The following is a 17,002-nucleotide window of genomic DNA, read 5'->3' as shown; positions in this document are numbered from 1 at the left end:
TTTGCACGGCAGGTCTGTCTGCTGCAGGGCCAGCAGCAGGGGGTCAGCGCAGGGCTCCGACGGGGACCACCAGGCAGGCAGGCTGTGCCAGCAGCGGGCGGCCGCTTGGCCTCCCTCCTCAATCTCTGTCTTGGCCTGGGCAAGTCGTGTGTGTGTGTTTGCCTGTGTGCGCACAGCCTGGACGCGCATGTGGTGTTGTGGAATCGCCTGGAAGCTTTCCCGTCCTGTTACTTTCAGGCTCCGCGGGGAACGCAGAAGGTCGCTTGGCAGGGGGCTGTTAAGGGAGTGGACCCCCGGGTCTCTGGAGAATTGGAGGTCAGCGCTCAGGCTCAAGGACGGCCGCCACTGCGTGGCGGGGGCCCGACCTTTGCTAGCCCACCTCCAGGAGCGGGCTTGCACCCATACCACCAGGAGCCGAGGGCGACGTCTGCTAGCCAGCCCTGTCCCACCGACGGGCAGGGTCGGGAACACACGTAGGGCCACTGGCCGTTCTGGCTCTGGCCTGGGGACGCGCCACCAGGGGGCGCCAACATCCCAGGCAGGGCCGGGAGGCCGTGCGGAAGCAGGCTCACCCTCACCCTAGGACCCCCCTCCTCTTCTCTGGTGGTGGATAAGAGTCACCCACAGCTGGGGACTGGCTTCATCTGATGTTTGTTGAGGACCCGCCCTTCCCGCTATTACAAGGTATATACACAGGCTCCCTTCCCCTCGTCCCAGCCCTTGCAATTAGAGGCGGGTTATTTCATAAACATTTATTGAGCACCTACAGTAGACGGAGAATGTAGCAGTGAGCGAGACTAGCACAGTCTGTCCCTGGAGGAGTCTGGGAGTGAGATGCCGACAAACAAGAAAAGACCGGTTCAGGGTGTGCTGGACAGTAAGTTGGATGCTGGATGGGGGGAGCGTCCTGCTTCAGATGGAGAAGCCCTCTCTGAGAAGGTGACAATTGTCCTGCAACCTGAGCAGAAGAGGGGGCAGCCAGGAGCTTCCCAGGCAAAGGGCACAGGGCATGCAAAGGCCCTGAGGCAGGAGCAAGCTTGAATGAGGTGAGAGAGAGGGAAGGATAGGAGGAGGTGAAGTCAGAGAAGGGGACAGGGGCCAGACCTGAAGGGCTTTGTAGGCCAAGTAGGAGTTGGGTTTTGAAGGTAAGAGTGACGAGGGCCATGCTGAGTTCGATGTAGGGGTAGCGTCGAGACCTCAGGGCCCTGCCCAAAACTTCCTTTGCTGTCTTTACACCTAGAATGTGGAGACCCCACTCCTAAACCCCCCTCCAATATGGGGAGGGGGAATCGAGAAGCTGAGATGTCAGGGCCAGGCCAGGAGCCCAGGCAAAACTTGTCTGTCCTTGCCCCCATTGTGCTCATCTCCCACCTCTCCACCTAGTCCCAGAGGGACTCTGGTTCCCTTAAAATTTATTGTGAAAATGTACAGGTGTCAGGTTCCTGGTGTTTCCAACCCAGAACTCTGAGAGGCCAACACTATTATATTTATTTCCCATGTTTTCTTCTGAGAAGAGGAATGTTATGGGCTAAATTGTGACTCCCCAAATTCGTCCGTTGAAGTCCTAACCCCCATATCTCAAAATGTGACTGTGTTCAGAAATAAGGTCTTTATTTTTTAAAAATGTTTATTTTTGAGAGAGAGAGGTGGGGAGGGGCAGGGAGAGAGGGAGACAGAATCTGAAGTAGGCTCCAGGCTCTGAGCTGTCAGCACAGAGCCGGACACGGGGCTCAAACTCACAGACTATGAGATCATGACCTGAGCTGAAGTCGGACACTTAACCGAGCCACCCAGGTGCCCCAGAGATAAGGGCTTTAAAGAGGTGATTAAGTTAAAATGAAGTCATATGTCTGAGCCTAATCCAATTTGCCTGGTGTCCTTATAAGAAGAGGAGATTTGGATACAGACAGGTACAGGTAGACCATGTGAAGACACGAGGAGAAGACAGATGTCTACAAGCCAAGGACAGAGGCCTCAGGAGAAACCAACCCTGCCCACACCTTGATCTTGGACTTCTAGTCTCTGGAAATGTAAGAAAATAAATTTCTGTTGCTTAAGCCACCCAGCCTGTGGGACTTTGTTAGGGTGGCCCTAGCAAAGTAACACAGAGGTGTATTAGTTATCTATGCTGTGTAACAAACCCCCACAAATACCATGGCATGGAACAGCGTATACTAATTTTCTCCCAGTTTGCATGGGTCAGGAGTCCAGGCACCACGGCTCACTGGGTCCTCTGCTCAGGGCCTCGAGAGGCTGCAATCAAGATGTAGGCGGGGGCTGCAGTCTCATCTGGGCTTCGGGTCCTCTTCTAGGCTCACAGTGAAGTATTCATTTCCTCACATCTATAGAATTCGTGGAGGTGGATGGCTTCAAGGCCAGCAGGAAAATCACTGATGTTTCACATCTCTGACTTCTAGACCCAGTTTTAAAAAGCTTGCCTGATTATATCAGGCCCACCCAGAACAACCTTCCCGTGTTAGGGTTCTTCGGGGAAGCAAAACTAATAGGATCCATATCTACCTGTATCTACATCATCTATATCTATATCTATAGCTATCTGTATCTATTCTATCTATACATACAGTCAGAGACACACAGATATGTTATATATATTTTTATATATAAAGAGATTTACTATAAGGTATTGGCTTGTGCCATTATGGAGGCTGAGAAGTCCCATGATCTGCCATCAGTGTGCTGGAGCCCAGGAAAGCCGGTGGTGTGGTTCCAAGTCTTAAGAACCAGACAGTCCATGGTGTGGATCCCAGCGTGGGTCTGAAGGTCTGAGAACCAGAAGCGCAGAGGGCCGGCAAAGATCAACGTTCCCGGCTCAGTCAGGTAGAGAGGGAATCCAACCTTCCGCCCTTTTGTTCTAGTCAGGACCCCCGTGGATTGGGTGATGCCCACCCACCCTGGGGAGGGCCGTTGGCTTTACTCAGTCTACTTATGCAAATGCTAATCTCTTCCGGAAACGCCTTGGCAGACACGCCCGGAAATCGTGTTTCACCAGATACCTGGGCATCCTGTGGTTCAGTTGGTGGACACGTAAGATTAATCATTACATTTCCTTTTGATTAACATCAGCTGATGGGGAGCCTTGATTGCACTTGCCAAAATCCCTTCAGCTTTGCCAAATCACATAACCTATCGCAGGAGTGCCATCCATCATGTCCGCAGGCCACCTGAAGAAAAGGCACTTGGTGTACAAGAACATGGGTCATTGGGGATCATCACGGAAAGTGGCGGCCACTCCTGGGGAGGGCAGTTAGTGTGTATCTGTCTCTGGCCACATTTCTGTACTTAAAACAGATGAATCCGTTTTCTTTCCTTTTTACTTTTATTTTTTTAAGTTTATTTATTTATTTTGAGAGAGACAGGGACAGCGCAAGTGGGGGAGGGGCAGAGAGAGGGAGACAGAGATTCCCAAGCAGGGCCCCCCCCACACTGCCAGCGCAGAGCCTGGTGCGGGGCTGGAACTCACCAAACCGTGAGATCATGACCTGAGCCGAAACCCGCAGTCAGGCGCTTAACTGACTGAGCCACCCAGGCACCCCCGGAATCTGTTTTCTAGGTACAGATGGGACTGTGTGACCTGGTGTCAGCCCTGGTTCCCCCAGGGATGGGCGGGGAGGCTCCTCTGGCTCCCATGCACTGGGCCATGACCACGCATGTGGGGACCTGCCAGATAGGGCTTGGATGGGGGCGGGTAGACTCTGGGGCTGGAGACACCCTCAGTAAATCACTTCCGGGTTACAGGAATCACTTCCTGGCTGTAGGATGTATATCACTTCCCGGTCCTGTGTCTGGCCAAGAGACTTTAGAGGGCCTCTATTTGCCACCCCCTCCTCTCACCACCCCCCCCCCCCCCCCGCCCCGCATTGAAGTGAGGATAACACCCCTTCCCTGGAAAGAGGCCCATTCGGGCAGGGCTGGCTGGGCACCCATGGGAGCCACAAAAGATGTCAAAAAGGAGCATCCTTAGTCTGTGGGAGAAACAGGCCAGCCCTCTTGGCTCCTGCCCACACCCCAGCCCCCCCGCTTAAAATGCATCTCTGCTCTCCTCCTGCACTAGGGTGAAAATGGATATTTTACTTTTAGTCTTTGGCCCTGGGAATCCTGTCTTTGGTCCAGATACCTCCTGTTGCGTGTCAGGGGGAGACCGGTGCTCCAGGACAGCCCCCACCCCAGCCCCTAATCCGCTCCTCTCTAAGCGCAGGTGGCGCCATTACCAAGGCGACGGACTGAATGGCCCAAACCACGATCCACTGTCCACTCAGCCCAACACCACACACCTTCTCCTTCCAGAGGGAAGGGATGTGGGTTGGAAGGCTTAAGCATGTGGGGACCAGGAGCATTGGTGCGGGCACAGCGAGTGGGGCCTGAGCCCTTCCCCACCCTGTGATCAAAAAGACTAGTCCTTTTTGGACCACCTTGGAGCTGGACTGTTCCAGAAGCCCAGGACACACCTCCCACCACCCACAGTATGGCTGGCAGGGTTGGTTGGGGGGGGGGGGCGTCTAGTGTGAGGACGAGGGAAAGGTCCAGGTTCCCCACTTCCTTCCAGGGTTTCTCTTCTCCTTTGACTACCAGTGAGGGTGGGGCTGCCTTTCTCTGGAAGTGTGTGTATGCGTCGCCCTTATCAACTTTTTTTTGGCTGACAGATTTAGGATGGGGATAGAGAGGGACAACCTCCCATGCACACAGGACTTTGGGGCACGGGTAATAGCCTAGGTCCCTGGGAAGGGTCAGGTAGGTTTGGGCTGCCTTCAAAGCCTGCAGTCCCCACTCCCAGCTCTGTCCTCTGGGATGAATGGTTCATCTGGCTGGCCAGGTGGGGGAGAGGGGTTCAGAGGGACTGGGCTGGATAAGATGCCTGATCTAGTTGGACGGGGCTAGTATCCCCTGGAGAGAAGGTGGAGGTCAGGGACAGGGGCGCTGCTAACCACCCTACGGTGCACAGGACGGCCCTCAAAACAAAGAACAATCTGGCCCAAGCGTCACTAGTGTCAAGGCTGAGAGACTGTTGGGTGACATGCAGAAGTCACCAAGGCTGAAGCCGTGGTGGGGTGACTTGGAAAGGAGGGAGAGGGGATCCGGGACAACTCAGTGGTTCCCTAAGCCCCCAGGCCTCCAAGGAGCAAGCACAGCAGGGTCCAGCTTCCCGGGACAACCGCACACTCCCGGGAACTGCGTGCACGTGGGACCTCTGCAGGGTGGGGGTGTGGGTGTGAACAGAAGCCCTGCGGGCCTCAGTTTCCCCGGCAGGGAAATTTTAGAGATCCAGGGACTGGGCGTGGCGGTCAGGCCAGGAATGACCACACCCTTGATGGGCTAGGCCCGTTCGGAAACCGCTCAGCTGGAGAGCAATTCTAGGACAGACGAGAGGGAATCGGTAGTAAAACACGGGGAACGTGAGACCCCGCCTCCGGGCGGGTCTTCCCGGGCCTTGGGCTGACTTCGGACACAGCCGAAACGACGGGGCCGTCGAGGTCCGGGGAAGACTACAACTACCACGATGCCGTGCGCCGCCTGCGCCGGGGAGCGAGCGACGGCCGCAGGCTAGTGGGAGGGGTGGGGCGGGGCCTCGGCGCACGTGGCGTCGTGACGCGCCGACGGCGACGTCGGGGTTTGTGTGCGCGAGAGGCTGCCGATAAAGGTTGGGTGCCTCGCGCTGGGGGCTGTTGGGAGGGAGCGCGCCCCCGCCCCCCTCCCACGCCCCCACTCCTCTCCCGCCGCTGCCGGGGCCCCGTCTTCCCGTCGGCCCCCGCGGGAAGGCCCTAGGTCTCTCCCGCTCATTCCCCGGGTCGGGGCCGCAGGTGAGAGACCGGAGGGGTGGGGGTGGGGGGAGGGACCGGAGGGCGGAGACGTTGGGGAAATGGGGGAGCGTGAAACCGGAAGGGATGCCTTAAAGGGAAGGGCGCTACTTCACCTCCGATTTTTGTCCACTAGGCCGGCTCCTCCCTCTTAAAGGGCAAGGGGCTGCTTTTCAGAGGGGCGGGGCAGGTTCTGCAGTTCCCCGCAGCTTCCCGCTTTTTATTCTCTGAGGAAGGATTATCTCGCGAAGGAGCACTGGCAGTGCCCCAAACTTTGAAGGAAGAGCCTCTGAGTCCCGGTGGCTTCCAACCAGACACTAGCTTAGCTCAACAAAGGTGGAGATTGGTGTGCCCTAGGAGCACCCTCTTAAAGGGGAAGTCGGGCCTGATGGAAGGGTGTGGTCCGGCCTTTTGAAGGGGATGCTCTTTATTGGACTAGATGGGTCCAGCTCTTCCAGAGAGCCGATGGCTCCTGTCTAAGGCGTGCTCGGCCTTCTGAAAGGCACGTGCAGCTTCCTGGGATAATTAGTGTCTTAAAGGACTTGCTTACATTTTAAAGAGGATGTTCATCTTTTGTTTTTTTAACTTTTTTTTAACATTTATTTTTGAGAGAGAGAGACGGAGAGTGAGCGGAGGAGGGACAGAGAGAGAGGGACACAGAGAATTTGAAGCAGGCTCCAGACTCGGAGCTGTCAGCACAGAGCCCCACATGGGGCACAAACTCAACGCAAGATCATGACCTGAGCCGAAGTTGGACGCTCAACCGACTGAGCCCCCCCAGGCGCCCCGAGGATGCTAACTCATCTTTTTTTTTTTAAGAGAATCTTTATAGCCTGTCCAGAGGGGATGCCCAGCCCTTTTACATTCAAGATGTGTGCTCACTCTGTGCCAGACGTTATTTTAGGCTCTGGGGTGCAACAGTGATTGAGATGCCACTCACATTTAGAGGGGAGAGGCTAGGGATGCTGCTAAACACTGTGCAGTGCTCGGGACTGGTCCCTCGACACTGGTCCAGCCCCGAATCGCAACAGTGCTGAGGTTGGGAAACCCTGCTTAAAAGCAGGTTAGAAGGTGCTGAGTGCTAGAGAGAACAATAGAAAGAGGGGAAAGAGAACGGGGAGTGTTGGAAGGGGTTGCAGATGTAGGTTCGGTGCAGGGAATGTCTCCCTGAAGCGACCTGTCAGCAAGGACACTGTCGGGAAGGGGCTCCAGGCGCCGACTAGATGACGTGGGGGGAGAGGCTAGAGGAGGTCAGGGAGGGGAGGAGGCTGTGGGCACGTATGAGATGTATCTCCTCTGAAATGGGAGCTGTAGAAGCTTGTGGCACGTTCCCTGCAGCCTCTGTGTTGGGAACATACCAGAGGTAGGAAAGAAAGAGGGGTGGAAACAGGGAGATCTGTTTTTGGAGACTGTTGCAGCTGTCCAGGAGGGACACGTTGGTGCCCTGGACAAAGGTGACAATGAGGGGCTTGGAGAGAAGTGGCCAGGTTCCAAATATGTCCCTGCTGGAACAAGGGAACCGGCTGACGGATTGGTCATAGACGGTGAGAGAACGAGAGGGTGGTGAGGAAGAATAGAGGGGTTTTCGGGGATGGAGAAGATTGTGGGTGAAGAAGGGAGAAAGCAGGAGCAAAAAAGAAAAAGAGATTTGGGGCATGTTAAGTGTGAGTTGTCTGCTAGGCGTCCCTATGACAACTGTAGCAGGGTTTGGAGTTCAGAGGAGAGGTGTCAGATCTGCATTTTGGAGTCCTGTTTAGACGGAGATCCTGAGGGTGAGTGAGGGCTCCCAGGGACAGAGTGTGGATGAAGAAGGAGTCCAAGGGTCGGCAGAGCCCTGGGCTCTCCCACATTCACAAGTCAGGGAGACGAGAAGGAACCAGTGCCCGAAAGCGAGGAGAGTGGCTTAAGGAGGGAGGGACCCCGTAGGGATTGAGGAGGGGCCGTGGAATTTAGCACCAGGGAGGCCATGAATGGAGTGGAGGGTCTGAGTGGTGGGGTTTGAGATGGGAAAGAGCATGTATTGACCGCACGTTTGAGTTGCTTTGCTGCAAAGGGGATGGGGAGAAATAAAGCCATAGCTAGAGGCAGTAGTGGGGTGAAGGCTTTTTTTAATATTTTTAATTTTTTTAATGTTTGTTTTTGAGAGAGAGAGGGAGAGAGCATGAGTGGAGGAGGGGCAGGGAGAGAGGGAGACACAGAATCTGAAGCAGGCTCCAAGCTCTGAGCTGTCAGCACAGAGCCCTGTGCGGGGTTCAAACCCACAAACCACGAGATCATCAGCTCTTAACCAACTGAGCCACCCAGGTGCCCCTGAAGGGTTTTAAGTTTATTTTTGAGAGAAAGTGTGAGCAGGGGAGGACAGAGGAAGAGAGAGAATCCCAAGCAGGCTCTGAACCATCAGCACAGAGCCTGACGTGGGGCTCAAACCCACGGACCATAAGATCATGACCTGAGCCAAAATCAAGAGTCAGTGCTTGCCAGCTGAGCCACCCAGATGCCCCTGTTGGTTGTTAAGGGAGGTGCAGCTTGTGGGTACCCAGATGGGAACGGTCCAGGAGAGGAGGAAAGTAGGTGGGAAGTCCGAGTCCGTGGGCCAGAGGCGGGCAGGTGGGAGGGTGGTGCACGGATTCTCAGCCTCAGCACTGCTGCCGTTTGGGACTGGAGCATTCTTTGCTGTGCTGGGCCGTCCCATGCACTGTAGGGTGTCGACCAGTATCCCTGGTGTCCCCCTCGCTAGATGCCAGGAGCACCGGCCCCTCCATTCGTGACAACTTAGCGTCTGCAGGCTCTGCCAGATGTCCCCTGGGGTGGGAGAGTCGATCTCCTTGAGAATCACCGCTATAGTGGTTGGGATGTGGCGACATTCTCTTCTGATTGCATTTATGTTTTCAGTGACCAGATCAATGGCAGGATCACCTGCTAAAAGCAGGAGGGGAGAGGAGAGGTTTGAGGGGAACAGAAACATGTCTGAGTACCACCTGTTGGGTGGGAGTGAATGGACTAGAAAAATGCAGGTATGAGCAGTGCCGGGAACTTGGAGATTCGTGGGCATGAGTGCAGAGGGAGACCCGGACTAGGGGCACCTGGCTGGCTCCGTGGTAAAGCATGTGACTCTTGGCCTCGGAGTTGTCAGTTCGGGCCCCATGCTGGGTGTGGAAGTTACTTAAAAAAAAAACAAAAAAAACATTTTTTTGTGTTTTTTTTTTTTTAAAGGGAGACGGAAGCCAGGCAGGAAGCGAGGAGGTGGATGGGTGTGGAAGGTGCAGCGTGGCTATGGATCTGGTGGAGTCTAGGGATTTTCGGTTAATGTGCGACAGGAAATAGGCAAGCAGCAGTGGGGGGTGGAGTGTGGAATGCTCGAAAGGGCTCTAGTTACAGTGGCTGGGAACTGGCGTTGAGGCAGGGTGGACGAGGAGCTCCTCAGAGGGAGCGGGCTCAAGCATCAGAAGCCGGGGTGTAGAGAGAGCCCAGGCCATCCTCAGGGACAGTGTCTGTCTTTAGAGGGGAGGAGCTTGGCCCTAAAGGACGTGTTTGGCCTCCTAAAGACCACGCCCACCCTTCTCAACTTGTCCAGCCTCCTGGCGAGGGGATGACCAGCATGCTGTGGCCGGTGAGCACTCCTCCCAGTTTGCCAGAAGTTTCTGCGTTGGCACCTAAGGTCTTGCTTTGGCGCAGCCCTGGGCCACCGGGGGCCCTGATCCTGAGGGAGGCGTCCTGCCGCGCGCGTGGGCCGGGGACGCACCCTCTGCCGCTTCCAGGGCGAACGTGTGCGTCCAGGTTGAGAGGACCGGTGTTGGGGCGGAGGTGGGGCGGGGTCCCGCCTTCCCCTGACGCCGAGTCCCCCACCAGGTGTGATGGTCGGCTCCCACGCGGACATGGCGCCCGCCTCCACCTCCGAGGGGCCGGCGGAGAAGCCGGGCCCCGCGGCCCCCGCCCCGACGGCCCAGTACGAGTGCGGGGAGTGCGGCAAGTCGTTCCGGTGGTCGTCCCGGCTCCTCCACCACCAGCGCACGCACACCGGCGAGCGGCCCTACAAGTGCCCCGAGTGCCCCAAGGCCTTCAAGGGCTCCTCGGCCCTGCTCTACCACCAGCGGGGCCACACGGGCGAGCGGCCCTACCAGTGCCCCGACTGCCCCAAGGCCTTCAAGCGCTCGTCGCTGCTGCAGATCCACCGCAGCGTGCACACCGGCCTGCGGGCCTTCACCTGCGGCCAGTGCGGCCTGGCCTTCAAGTGGTCGTCGCACTACCAGTACCACCTGCGGCAGCACACGGGCGAGCGGCCCTACCCGTGCCCCGACTGCCCCAAGGCCTTCAAGAACTCGTCCAGCCTGCGGCGCCACCGGCACGTGCACACGGGCGAGCGGCCCTACACCTGCGGCGTCTGCGGCAAGAGCTTTACCCAGAGCACCAACCTGCGGCAGCACCAGCGCGTGCACACGGGCGAGCGGCCCTTCCGCTGCCCGCTCTGCCCCAAGACCTTCACGCACTCGTCCAACCTGCTGCTGCACCAGCGCACCCACGGGGCGGCGGCCGCCGCCGCCCCCGCCCCGCCGCAGCACGAGCCCGGCGCCAAGGTCTTGGTGTCCGACGCCTACCTGCACGCGCCCGCGCCGCCCCCGCCCCCCGCGCCCCCGCCCGTGGTGCCCGAGCTCTTCCTGGCCGCGGCAGAGACCACGGTGGAGCTGGTGTACCGCTGCGACGGCTGCGAGCTGGGCTTCGGCAGCGAGGAGCTGCTCTTGGAGCACCAGCCCTGCCCGGGGCCCGAGGCGGCGACGCCGCCCCAGGACGGGCAGGCCACCGCGGCGCCCAAGGCGGACGCTGCCCCGCCGCCCTCGCGGTCCCCGCCGGCCCCTCCGCCGCAGCCCCCGCCTGCCGCCGCCGCCCCGGGCTTCGCCTGCCTCCCGTGCGGGAAGTCCTTCCGGACGGTGGCCGGCCTCTCCCGCCACCAGCACAGCCACGGGGCGGCCGGCGGGCAGGCGTTCCGCTGCGGCAGCTGCGACGGCGCCTTCCCGCAGCTGGCCAGCCTCCTGGCGCACCAGCAGTGCCACGTGGAAGAGGCGGCCGCGGGGCGCCCGCCCCCCCAGGCGGAGGCCGCCGAGGTCACCTGCCCCCAGGAGCCCCTGGCCCCGGCCGCCGCCGCCGCCCCTGCCGCGCCGGCGCCCGCGCCCGCGCCGGCTTGTGCCGAGCGGCCCTACAAATGCGCCGAGTGCGGCAAGGCCTTCAAGGGCTCCTCGGGGCTGCGCTACCACCTCCGGGACCACACGGGCGAGCGGCCCTACCAGTGCGGCGAGTGCGGCAAGGCCTTCAAGCGCTCGTCGCTGCTCGCCATCCACCAGCGCGTGCACACCGGCCTGCGGGCCTTCACCTGCGGCCAGTGCGGCCTCACCTTCAAGTGGTCGTCGCACTACCAGTACCACCTGCGGCTGCACTCGGGCGAGCGGCCGTACGCCTGCGGGGAGTGCGGCAAGGCCTTCCGCAACACGTCGTGCCTGCGGCGCCACCGACACGTGCACACGGGCGAGCGGCCGCACGCCTGCGGCGTCTGCGGCAAGAGCTTCGCGCAGACCTCCAACCTGCGGCAGCACCAGCGCGTGCACACGGGCGAGCGGCCCTTCCGCTGCCCGCTCTGCCCCAAGACCTTCACGCACTCGTCCAACCTGCTGCTGCACCAGCGCACCCACTCGGCCGAGCGCCCCTTCGCCTGCCCCATCTGCGGCCGCAGCTTTGTCATGGCCGCCTACCTGCAGCGGCACCTGAGGACGCACGCCCCGGCCCCCGCGGCCCCCGCCGCCGGCTCGCAGCCCCCCGCCCCGCCGGCCGCCGCTCCGGCCCCGTCTGCCACCCAAGACGTCCACGTTCTCCCCCACCTCCAGGCCACGCTCTCCCTCGAGGTGGCCGGGGGCCCGCCCCAGGCCCCGCCCCCGGGTCAGGCAGCCCCCAACTCCCAGACTTTTCTCCTGGTGCAGACCGCCCAGGGCCTCCAGCTCATCCCCAGCAGCGTGCAGCCCCCCGCGCCCCCGCCCCCACCCGCTCCCGCCAAGCTCATCCTGCTGCCCTCCTCGGGCACTGCGGCGGGGAGCAGCCGTGGCAGGCAGGGCCCACGGGCAGCTGGGAAATCTGGGCAGGGGCCTGGAGTCGTATGGCTGCCAGGTCCTGGGGGACTAGGGGTTCAGGGAGGGGGCAACGCAGGGGCCAGTGGGGGAGGGCAGAGCCTCATCGTCCTGCAGAATGTGGGGGGTGGGGAGGCAGGGGCACAGGAAGTGAGCGGGGTCCAGCTCCAGCCCCTCCGGCCAGCCCCGGAAGTGACCACGGTCCAGCTCCAGCCGGCCCAGGAGGTGACCACGGTCCAGCTCCAGCCGGCCCAGGAGGTGACCACGGTCCAGCTCCAGCCTGTGGCAGGCCAGCTGTCCAATCCCAGCGGGGCAGCTGTGACCACGGAGGCCCCCAATCTGCTGGTGGTTCAGAGCGGTGCGGCCGAGGATTTGCTGGCCGGTCCCGGCCCTGGGGAGCCAGGTGACGGTGAGGCCGGTACTGGTGTCGTCCAGGATGTGCTCTTTGAGACGCTGCAGACGGACGAGGGCTTGCAGAGCGTCCTGGTGCTGAGCGGGGCAGATGGGGAGCAGACCCAGCTGTGTGTGCAGGAGGTCGAGACGCTACCCCCTGGGCTGGCTGAGCCACCTGCCCCTGGTCCGCCGGGACAGAAACTGCTCATCATCCGTAGTGCTCCCGCCGCTGAACTGCTGGAGAATAGCAGTGGTGGGGGAGGCGGTGCCACGCTGCAACTGCTGGCCCCACCCCCACCTGGCCAAGCCTCTGTCCCAGTGGGCATCTCCACGGCTCCCGCCTCCCAGATGGTACAAGTGGTACCCACCGGCACTGCACCTGGGGGCATGGCCCCGCAGGCCCTCCCCTCCATCCAGATAGTCCAGACTCTGCCCGCAGTCCAGCTGGTGCACACGTTTTGAGCAGAACCACTGGTATCTCTTCTTGCCCCACACACAGACCCGGACTCACTGCTTGGGCTGGGCTGGGGGGAGGGGAGCTGCAGGCTGGGCTTGCTAATAAAGACCAGAATCTCCTCCCCTGTGTTTTGTTTTCTTGGCGATGGGTGGGATGAGGGGGAATGTCGTGGTCATAGCCACCGCTTGGGAGCTCAGAGTCTTGTAGCTTTTGCTTCCTGGCTCCCAGGTGACTGACTGCGATTTGGGGCCAGCCACTTCTATGTGAGGTTCAGTTCATCCTTTTAAAAAGATGCAGTGGGGGGCGCCTGGGTGGCTCAGTCTGTTGGGCGTCCGACTTCGGCTCAGGTCATGATCTCACGGTTGGTGAGTTCGATCCCGCATCGGGCTCTGTGCTCACAGCTCAGAGCCTGGAGCCTGCTTCAGATTCTGTGTCTCCCTCTCTCGCTGCCCCTCCTCCGCTCTGTCTCTGTGTCTGTCTCTCAAGTAAACATTAAAAGAAAGTAAAAAGATGTAGTGGTCACCATAGTGGGGAAGCATTAGAGTCTAGAATCCTGGTTCTGTTTGTTCGCTGTAAGTCACCCCACCGCTCCCCTCATCTGAAAAATGGGTGGGTGGGAGTCCTTATCCCGAAGGTCCTCCCAGAGAGCCCAGGTGGGCTGGGGTGGAGGTTCCTGGGGCGGGTTCTCTGGGAACTGGTGGGCCCAGGATGCGGCCCCTCCCTCGAAGGCCCCGGAGCCAACGAGAACTAATCCGCTCCCATCACCGCCCCCCCCCCCCCGCCCCCTGTCCCCCACGCTCGGCTCTCCGCTTGTTTAGCAACCAGGGAAGGTCGGGAAGAGACCGTGCGCTCCTCCTCTGCGGGCCGGGTAAGTACCTTGCCCGCCGGGACCCGCCTGCGGCTGCCCCTGTCTCCGCCCCCTACCCCACCCCCGGCGGGGTCGCCGCGTCCAGCTCTGGTCCCTACCGCCCCCCCGCGCAGGATCCTGCCAGGACGCTTGGCAACCGTTGCTAAGGCCGAGTGCAGGCCCCGCCCCCACTGTGCGCGAGCTTGACGTCACTTCCGCAGGCGACCCCTTCCCGACCCTGCCGCCCCCACACCTAGTGGGAAGATTGCAGCCACCTGCAGAGGTTCTTGCGGGCCTGCTCCTGCGGCGCGGGTCGGGGACGACTGTGGGGCAGGGAACGGGGTCCATGCCCTGGCTGGGGCGGGGGGCGGTGTTCCGCTGACTCCCCAGGGCAGTCCCTGAGCCTGGGAGCGAGCCCCGGCTTGCAGGGTGCTGACGTCCGCGGGCGTTTAGGGGGAACCGATTGAGCACCGCGGCGGGCGGGGGCGAGGGGCCGGGAGACTTGACAAAGGTCGCTGGGTGGAGGGTGCATCCCGAGCTGCGCTCGCTTGGGGGCCCCGAGCGTTCCCAGTGTCCTGATCTGGGACACGCTGCTGCGGGTCCCCTTCCCTGGGGCGCGGTGGGGACCAGAGGTGCCCTTCAGTGACCTGCTTGTTTTCACCAGGTGCACGCCTGCTCCCTTGGGGGGCGCGGGAGCCTGGGGGTTGCCATGGCCCCCAGCCACCTGTCCGTGCGGGAGATGAGGGAAGATGAGAAACCCCTGGTGCTGGAGATGCTGAAGGTGAGAACGGGCGCGAGGGGGGGGGGGGGCGGGCGGCGGCATTGGGGCGTCTTCAGCCACCTGCCTGAGCCAGCCCGGGCTCCTGGGAAGGGATCTCTTCCTCCTAAGCGTCTTCTTGGCTCGGTCCCTTTTTCTAGTGCCTTCTTCCCACCCTTAGGGTCAGAAAGGTTTTCACAGCTGGAGGGCCGTGGGGCGACCCTGGCACAATTGCCTCCTCGTCTTAGACTTTGAGTCTGCCCTGCACCAGCCCGCGGAGCCCGTCCTCCTGCCCACACTCTGCAGAGCAGAGCCCTGGGGCCCCCGCCTGGGACCGCATCTCTTCCCTCCCCGAGTCCTGCCGCCAGCGCCTGCTCGGAACTGGGGCTGTCCTCTGTCCTGTTCAAGGCCTCAGCCTTCCCTGAGCCTCACACCTGCAGCCCCCCTGAACTGGGCGTCCCCCACAGCTCCTGATGCACTCACTCACTCCGGGTGCCGGGAGCAGATTGTGTCCTGTCCCCTGCCTGTTCCTTGGCTGCAGGGCCCTTGCCCATCTGGGGGCCCCTGCCCCCAGTTCCCGGCACTGTCCACTCCCTCTCTTTTTCCCTGGTGTCTCTTGCCACCGGGCCCCCCTCCTCTGACTGCTCCTTCTGCCCACAGGCTGGCGTGAAGGACACAGAGAACCGCGTGGCTTTGCACGCCCTGACACGGCCACCAGCCCTGCTCCTCCTGGCCGCGGCCAGCAGTGGCCTGCGCTTCGTCCTGGCCTCCTTCGCCCTGGCCCTTCTCCTGCCCGTGTTCCTGGCCGTGGCGGCCATGAAGCTGGGCCTGCGGGCCCGATGGGGCTCACTGCCCCCACCAGGCGGCCTGGGGGGCCCGTGGGTGGCAGTGCGCAGCTCGGGTGACGTGTGTGGGGTGCTGGCCCTGGCCCCAGGCTCCAGTGCTGGGGACGGGGCCCGGGTCACCCGCCTCTCCGTCTCTCGCTGGCACCGCCGTCGAGGTGTGGGCAGGCGGCTGCTGGCCTTTGCCGAGTCCCGGGCTCGAGCCTGGGCGGGAGGCATGGGGGAGCCCCGGGCCCGGCTCGTGGTCCCAGTGGCTGTGGCAGCTTGGGGCGTGGCAGGGATGCTGGAGGGGTGCGGCTACCAGGCTGAGGGCAGCTGGAGCTGCATGGGTTACACACTTGTAAGAGAATTCAGCAAGGACCTGTGACCGGAGCCAGCCGGGAGGGAGATCACTTCTCGAGCACTCGCCGTGTGCAGGTCCTCCCTGTGTGAACCCCCAGCCCTCTGGGGGCCCACAAACAGGCCTGCAGAGGGCAAGTCGCTCTGCTGCAGGCTGATGTCTGTGTGTAGTGCGTGAACTTCTCAGAGAGGTCAACCTGTGCGGGGGTTTTTGCGCACCGAGAAATCTCGGTCTGTCCGCAAAGGCGGCCCCCTTTGTGGTACGGGCCTGGGAGAGATGTGCGGGGAGGAGGAGAGGGGGCCGGACGAGCGTGCCCGCCTCTTGTGCGTTAAGACTTGGGGCGGGGGCACCCCAAATGGGGGACACAGCCCTCCTGGGAACGGGGTGGAATGCGATGGCTGCAGGGGATGAACAGAGCCTCTGCAGGGGAGGGTCATCCGCTCAGAGAGGCCTGGGCAGGGTCGGGGTGGGTGCAGGGTGGGCGCAGGGCTGCCCGAGGCGGTCCCCTCCCGGGAAGGTGAGCCGAGAGGAGCGGCCAGACCCATCTGGATTTTTACACCCGATTGTTAATAAAGCCTGGTCTCGCTCTCTCTGATGCCTTTTCCAGTCCGTCTCTGCACACCACCCCCCTCCTTCTGTCTGGCTTCTGCTTTTCCCTGAGTTGACATTAATTGTTGCTGGGGGTGCTGGACGGGGAGAAGGGGCGGCGATGAGCTCACGGCAGCCCCACTCCCTGCCAGCCTCTGACTCACGCTCCCCATTACCGAATTTTTTCCGCCTCACAGCTGCCTGGTGCAGAGAGAGTGGGGGCCGGGGGGAGCAAGTGTGTGTGTGTGTGTGTGTGTGTGTGTGTGGGTGGTGGGGGGGGCCCCCCCCCCCCCCCAACACGGGCCCCCCCCAAACCCCCGCCCCCCCCCCCCCCCCCGCAGCTCCCTGGAGTTCAACCACAGCTCCCACAGACAAGGGATCAAAGAGTTTGCATTGAACCCCATCAGGGGGGACAGACAGGGGTTTCTGTCTCCTTTTCCAATCAGGAAGTCCTTCCTGGTGTCTGGCTGCAAGCCTTCTTGCTGCTGAACCAAGAGCCCCAGATGTACCGGGTCCCCAAGCCCAGCTGCTAGTTTGAATCCACTCCCAGTCCGCTCCCTCCTGGTCTCCCCGTGTTCCCTGCTGGACAAGAGAGGAGCAGATGGGCGGGTGCTGGTGCGTGCTCCCCCCCCCCCCCCCCCCCCGCCCCCCCCCCCCGCCTCCCCGGCGAGAGAAGGGGGGAGCGGGGGGGGGGGGGCTGGGGCCCCCCCCCCCCCCCCCCCCCAATCGGGTCCCTTTCCTGAGCATCTCTAAGCACAGCGGGTTGCCTAGCCTGGAGTCTCCGGTTCCCAGTGGGAGTTTGCAGTTGGACACCCTCGCTCCCCGCCGCCACCCCCCGCCGCCACCCCCCTCCTC

The 17,002-nt window shown here is 61.6% G+C and overlaps 3 protein-coding genes across 5 annotated transcripts in view; all 3 read left to right on the top strand.

Annotated features, from left to right (window-relative positions):
• The window catches only part of RPL28 (ribosomal protein L28), a 139,127-nt gene that overhangs the window by 59,162 nt on the left and 62,963 nt on the right, over positions 1-17,002 (top strand). The gene's annotated exons all lie outside the window — the stretch shown is intronic.
• On the top strand, positions 5,623-12,973 carry ZNF628 (zinc finger protein 628). 2 transcript variants are annotated; one of them, XM_049621359.1, is made up of 2 exons: positions 5,623-5,816; positions 9,663-12,973. In XM_049621359.1, exon 2 carries the CDS (start codon positions 9,668-9,670, stop codon positions 12,776-12,778), a length of 3,111 nt encoding a protein of 1,036 aa, XP_049477316.1. In that variant the 5' UTR covers positions 5,623-5,816; positions 9,663-9,667; the 3' UTR covers positions 12,779-12,973. The 2 variants fall into 2 exon arrangements, with proteins under 2 accessions (XP_049477316.1, XP_049477315.1); XM_049621358.1 differs by lacking the exon at positions 5,623-5,816 and adding an exon at positions 5,841-9,423.
• Positions 13,656-16,151, top strand: NAT14 (N-acetyltransferase 14 (putative)). Of its 2 annotated transcripts, none has more exons than XM_049621503.1 (3): positions 13,656-13,903; positions 14,285-14,401; positions 15,038-16,151. In XM_049621503.1, the coding sequence occupies exons 2-3, from the start codon at positions 14,330-14,332 to the stop codon at positions 15,584-15,586; spliced, it is 621 nt and encodes a 206-aa protein (XP_049477460.1). In that variant the 5' UTR covers positions 13,656-13,903; positions 14,285-14,329; the 3' UTR covers positions 15,587-16,151. The 2 variants fall into 2 exon arrangements, with proteins under 2 accessions (XP_049477460.1, XP_049477459.1); XM_049621502.1 differs by having other exon boundaries at positions 13,828-13,932.

Source organism: Panthera uncia (assembly GCF_023721935.1).
Source record: "Panthera uncia isolate 11264 chromosome E2 unlocalized genomic scaffold, Puncia_PCG_1.0 HiC_scaffold_19, whole genome shotgun sequence".
Classification (NCBI taxonomy): Eukaryota; Metazoa; Chordata; class Mammalia; order Carnivora; family Felidae; genus Panthera; species Panthera uncia.
This window is presented reverse-complemented; position numbering and strand designations above follow the sequence as displayed.

Excerpts from the sequence above, each read along its gene's own strand:
- NAT14 (XM_049621503.1), top strand. The coding sequence starts at position 14,330 with ATGGCCCCCAGCCACCTGTCCGTGCGGGAGATGAGGGAAGATGAGAAA. Across the intron at positions 14,402-15,037 it reads TGGTGCTGGAGATGCTGAAG|GCTGGCGTGAAGGACACAGA; the intron begins GTGAGAACGGGC and ends TTCTGCCCACAG.
- ZNF628 (XM_049621359.1), top strand. The coding sequence starts at position 9,668 with ATGGTCGGCTCCCACGCGGACATGGCGCCCGCCTCCACCTCCGAGGGG.